The 6,462-nt window shown below is 31.1% G+C and overlaps 1 protein-coding gene across 1 annotated transcript in view; it reads left to right on the top strand.

The window, feature by feature from the left end:
• The first annotated feature begins 1,936 nt into the window (after nt 1-1,936).
• The window catches only part of LOC118205807 (uncharacterized), a 425,653-nt gene continuing 421,127 nt past the window's right edge, over nt 1,937-6,462 (top strand). Inside the window, exon 1 of the mRNA XM_085825092.1 lies at nt 1,937-2,898. Within this exon, the coding sequence (XP_085681218.1) occupies nt 2,237-2,898 (662 nt within the window). The 5' untranslated portion in view covers nt 1,937-2,236. The remainder of the gene's footprint in view (nt 2,899-6,462) is intronic.

Raw genomic sequence — 6,462 nt, 5'->3', positions numbered from 1 at the left:
CACAATCAACCGACCTCATTAAGGATGCTAAAAGACTAAATCCGACGGCAATTTCTCACCATACCTATAAATATGCTGTACAGTGTTGTTCCCAACATTGTCCCTTGACTACAGATATTATTGATGAGTGACGGCCCACATGTTGAATATTTGTTATAAAGAGCATAGTCTTTGTTAAAAATGAATTGTTGTGCTAATTATTGCTTTTGTTGTCATATGATGCGCCATCTGTTGGCCGTTTTAAGCACTTTTTTTGCTCCATGACATTTGAAGCATGTGTGTCAGTTTTACTTCTCTACCTACATTATTCAGTGAATTACTGAATTTTCAGATGTTAACGGACTTTTGGGTCAGCCGGTATTTCAGGAAAAGTAGAAAAAATTTTTCTGAAGATACTGTTTAATATTCAATAAAATTATAAATATCTTTAAGCATATGCAGTTTTCGTAAAAAATGATAATCATTAAAGTCTGAAATTTTTATACTATTACTAAATATTTCGTAACTGCAAAATGTATCGTACTTAAACAATACCTAAATAGTACTACCTTCTTTCCCTACTTGACGTTATAGTGAGTAAAGATATTATGATGTTTTAGAAGCTCGGAATTACTATGTTGCAAATCTACTTATTAAAGGAATAAATAGTATTTTAATAAAAAACTTGCTGCTCAATAAATTCTTTGAATTCCCGGAATTCAGCTTTAGCTGCATAGAAAAAAGTGATGCACGTGAATTCTGTTTCAAAATTCACCGAACAAGAAAGTTCTGTATCTTTCATATCTCTGTCTGCAATTTACTTTGCTTTTAGGATTAAACTTTTTGATGTAGTTTAAATCTAAACATTTTCTAGAAATAGACGTAGTGAGCAATAAATCTTTCTAAGATAAGCTACACTAACGCAACTATATACAATGAAATATATATGATTTTACCACCAGAATTTGAGTATGGCTGTCATGACACAAAGGTTGACACAAAATCGTTTTAATTCTGGTCTCTTTTTAAGCAGATATAGTTGGAAAAGGACAACAGTAAAAAATCTGATTGATAGTTTTTAGTATGTGAGTGACATCTTTTTTATTTTTGAATTAATGACATGTTATTTTCTTTATGAAGAATCAGTTACTTCACATATAAAGAGAGAGAGAGGTTGATATATATAAGTAGAGACATAGATGTTTATGCACTTATTAAATAACAAACGCATTTGAATGAATAAAATTTTTATATATATGAATAAATTAATTATGCAATTTTAATAATTATTTTTGGAAAAAAATATTATTCATACTGAATTCTCCTTTTGAAAAAAATCATCATGAACACTAAACGTTTTTACCAGATTTTCTTTTGCATGGTGTTTTGAGAAACATATTTACATTATAAAAAGAAAACGAACTGTACACTGGTTTAAAAATAAATAAATAAATAAATATAATTAAATTTTATTTATGAACTTCACCAAAAGCACGTTTTTTAAGTAAAAAAAAAAGCAGTCTATATGTAATAAATCAAAACATGTACTAGCCATTGAGAAAAAATATACATACTATTTACTTATATTGCAATATTTTCTTAAAAAAATTAAATAAAAAGAACAGGATATGTAGTACATTTCTCCTGCGTAATTTAAGCCACTAGCCAAAAAAAAAAAAAAAAAAAAAAAAAAAAAAAAAGTTGGAACTTTTTACTTTTATTTATTGTACAATAAGATTCACTGCTTCAAAGAGTTCTCTTAGTTTACGCTTCTTTCTCGCACTTTCTCTTAGTTCTAGGATATTTTTTTCTTCTCATCGCGACTTAACAATTGTTCAGTAGGTCAACACACTACATAAAGATTCCGCTCATTTGGCGAGAAACGCAAGCCCTTGGCGACAAACCTGTCCTGGCAAAACATCATCGCTGGCAAACCTGTCCTACTTTTCCCACTCACGGGCTTTGGGAAGTCATGAGCGGCAAACGTAAATCCGTGCTAGTCCCCATGAGTGAGTTATTTAACTCTCCCGATGCCACCGTCGTAACAATCACTGTCGTTATTTATTAATAAAATCGCTGCTGTGAAATTTTAAAGAATTCATTTTAAATTTCATCAGTGTCTTATCATATTTTTAAAAAATGAAACTACAAGTGATTTCAGTTATTTCCCAATAGATAACTGCGAACTTGTTTTAATTACAACACGATCAAAGTGTTGGACCCGCCAAAGATATCATTCATCAGTATTTAAATAAAGATGGCCAAAGTCTTCGTTCCACAGTCATCTTGCATTTTTGCTGTCATCATCTTTCTGCTTCTAGTGTTAAGCGTAGGCCTTCTCGTTTTTGTGCTAAAAGGCCAATTGCACCATGAAAATTCGATGTCTTCAAGAGATATGGGTCATGTCGGCGATTCAGCTGTTGCAGGTGTAGTCACTCATACGCCTAGTCCTCAAACTGCGTCCAAAACGGTTACAAACCGTTCGACAGAGAGCCAACTGGATGTTGATCATACTACAGAAAGTGTACCCGAAGACCATCGTCCTTGGGAGGATTTCAGGCTTCCAAAGTATATCATTCCAATACATTACGACTTATTATTGTATCCAAACTTGGAAACGGACATCTTTACTGGAACAGTAAACATAACCGTGAATGTGACGCGACAGATAAAACATTTCGTTGTCCATGCCTATAGACTAACTGTGAAGGATTCCAAAGTGTATGATAAAACAGGTACTACAGAATATGGTGTAAACAAGCACTTCTTGTACGATCTTCACGAATATCTTGTTGTTGAAATGGACAATATAATTCTTCCTACCACCTATAAGCTATCTTTCAGTTTTAATGGTTCCCTGTTGGGAAGCATCGTTGGATTTTACAAGAGCCGTTACACTAGCAGCAATAATGAAACGAGGTAAGATCTTTTTAGTCTATTATCACTATATCTAAGGTATCTGTAAAAGAAATGTCTTAAGGACTTTTTTAATCACTTTTATCTGTCAAAAGTATGCATTTAAAATTTAAACATAAAACATGCTATAAATGATTTGTAACATGCTTTATCCTTGTATCTGACCACAGGACCAGTGAAATAGCGCGTTAAACATTTATTCTGAATAAATGCGTGGAACGTTCTTATCGTGCTTAGTGGTACATTAATGCGGCAACCACTAACTCTTTATCAGTTTGTAATTCCATTTGCAGTTTATGATTTCATTTCAGTCAAATTCCCCGTTTTTTTTTTTGGGGGGGGGGCTTTTTTGTTTTGTTTGTTTCCGCGGTTAGTGATATTTTAATATATATTGCCTTAAATTATGAAGCTATAGGCTTTCATATAAGAAGAATCCTAAAAGGAAAGCAGGCAGTGTCTTTCGCCAGAACTTGATCCAAGCAAATGAAACTCAAATTACTAATGAAATTCCCAGCATTGTGCTATTTTACCAACTATTGATCATATTTGAATGTTAATACAAAGGGAGCATGTTTCATTTTCCGTACCAATGAATTTTGAAAACTAAACCTTTCGTGAAGACCCCTTTGTAAAATGGCCTGTTGCTCTATAAACATAAATAAACATCGGTGCTTAAGATTTCTTCTCTAATATTACTACCTTCAAAAATGACAAAAATCATCTAAAAAATGAGAGCAGTAGTCTTAAAATGGTTTCATTGTCTCCTGTATAATAATTAATGAAGTTTTGGTACTTTTTCAGTAATTCTTCTTCACGTTCTATTCCTCAAAAAGGCTGTTTTCTGTATGCGGTTTTTCTTTTCTGTTAATCTCATTTTAGTTGAAAACAACTCACTTTTTAAAATCTCTTAGAAAAGATTTCAATGCCAATTTGCATGTTTTTAGGAAAAGTTACTTAAATTTCGTCAAGTTTCTAAACCTTAGGGGTAGAATAAATAGAAATATTTTTAGGGATTAATATTTTCGTTATTCTTAAAAGGATACAAGGTTCCTTTCTTCTTTTGATACACATATTTATAACAATTACAATTATAATAACTCTTTCTATTTCTTTTTCATTTTGATGCACATGTTATAAAAATAATAATATGATAGTATCTTTTTAAATAGAAATGTCATAATTATTTATTAAGTACAAATATAATTAAAACGCAACATTAGAAGGACATCGGTTCTCTTCCCTGTGATGATCTGAGCAGACTGATGCAGAAGTCTCATTAACAATTTTGGACATTAGCCCTTTTACACCAAGGCACAGATTTATCAATGGCTCATGCAAAATATTTTTTGGTACTTCTACGAACTTTAAAAATTTAAAGTCATCTGAGAGTATATTTGATTTTTGATGTATACTATGAAAAGGGCAATGAATAAAGACTATTTGTATGTATTTGATAAATATAAAAATTGTGTTATGAATATTACATAATAAAATTGCTAAAAATCTTCGTACAACCAGCTCCTTTCCCTAGAAATACAACCCCCGCACAAAGTTATCAGGCAACCCCCTAGACGCTACGGTGGTTAGCGAAGGATGACAACTTTTCAAGGCATTGGTCGGAATTCTAATCTCATTTGAACATAAACGTTTGTTACTGCAATGACTTCGCTTCGTGATGTTCTTAAAATCTATCGAATCAAAAGTTATGCTATGAGTTTTGCCGAAATTAAATAATCCTGTCCAATCCATAAAGCTATCAGCATTTAGGGTTTTGACAAATTTGATGATTTGTCATATGTAAATATGTTTATGATTTCTGTTTGATAACAGCTGTCACGTATGTTTTAAAAATAATGCTTTCTTTAAGATTTAATTAACAATATCTAGGATTTTTGTTCTCTTAACATTTTGAATAACTAATTAGATATTTCATCCTATCTGACAATAAAGGGAATAAATTCGTTTTAATTTATTTATTAGCTGTATTTCTTACTTTCTAGTAAGTTACAACAAGAAACTTGTATTTTAAGTACTGTTTGTTATTATTATTATTTTTATAATATTACGTTTTGTGAGTAGCGGCTGGAAATGAACTTTTATTTGACAAAACATCAAAAGTTTGCTATCATCAACAAAATATTTTTTAAAATTTATTTCGCGAAAATTTGGGTGTTCTTTTTTTAGATGCATATACGGATAAATTTACAATTAGAATTGTTTGCTTATAATAATAATAATTATTATTATTATAATAACAATTATAATAATAGTCCATTATTATTACATACAGATTTTAAATAAACACATACAGATTTTATAAGGTATTTCTCCCGCCTTCTTAGCATGCCTTCTTAGTGTAGTGGTCAGCACGCTGGGCGCGTATTCCAGAGGTCCGTGGTTCGATTCCCGACGAAGGCGTTGCTCATTTTTCATCTCTCCTGCTTCCGAAATAACCTAATGACTCTACAATTTTAAATAAAATGTTATGTAACTGTCTAATTGTAATATCTATTATATTGTTATGGATATTGCTAATTGTTGTTTTCTAGTTTATTAATTAATTAAATGCGGCAAGGCAAAGGCTATCTGCCTAAGAGGAAAGATGACTGTGGGGGGGGGAGGATTTTCAGAGTAGCATCACTTCGTATTTACGTTACATACAAGGAAACCACGAATGCATCTTGCATCCGGCGTATTGTGCCTATTTAAACTCACGACAGGACAAAATAAGACTATTCCATTGGCCCGACCCACTGTGTCACTTATGAGATAATTAGAGGTAACAAATGAATGTCTTAATTTAAAGAAATTTATTTCCAAAGTCCTGAAATTTAAAGAAAAATCATAATAATGTAGTGTGGCTTTATTGCATCGAAAATATACGATTTAGTATGCAAGAGATAAAAATAAATTGAAAAGATTTTATATTGTTACGCTAGTCTGAACTGTGTTTAAGTGTTGCTTGAAATACTTTAAAATATACCATTTACATTTTTATACATTGTTTTTACAGAATTCGTTGTACTAAAAACTGTACCATAATTCCAAAAATATCTATGCAGTATAAGGTATTTTCTTCTTCTTTTTCGCATGACTACGTGGTATAATTTGTAACCATACTCACCGCGGATTCGAGAGAGCCAGCGTTCGAGTCCCGGCGACGGATTACACATTTTTCTTGTATCCTGCTTCAAAATAACCTAATTACTCTTAATTGCCTTTTATAATTAATATTATCTAATAATAGCAAGTTTGATTCAATACAAAATTCTGAATCGATTCCGAAATACGATCTTTGAAAAAATTAAATTTTCTAAATCTATTCGTAACTATTTAAACCTAAATAACTGAAAAAAAAAGAAGTTTTTAATAATGTTCATAAAATAGAGACCTAAAACAACACGTATGCAAAATAACAAAAAAACTTCAGTTTTTTCTTATTTTATAGAAAGAAATAACTTTTAATAAATCTTTTGATAAAATTTTCCTTCTCGTACAAAGTGCTGCATCACTCGTGCGAAACAAGTTTTCATTCCACAATAAAAATACGTTTCTGTCGGATAATGA

This window comes from Stegodyphus dumicola, chromosome 1 (assembly GCF_044657685.1).
Source record: "Stegodyphus dumicola isolate Sdum_Otavi_A_Nest chromosome 1, ASM4465768v1".
Classification (NCBI taxonomy): Eukaryota; Metazoa; Arthropoda; class Arachnida; order Araneae; family Eresidae; genus Stegodyphus; species Stegodyphus dumicola.
Note: the sequence above shows the minus strand (reverse complement) of the source record. Positions and strands in the feature narration are given on the sequence as shown.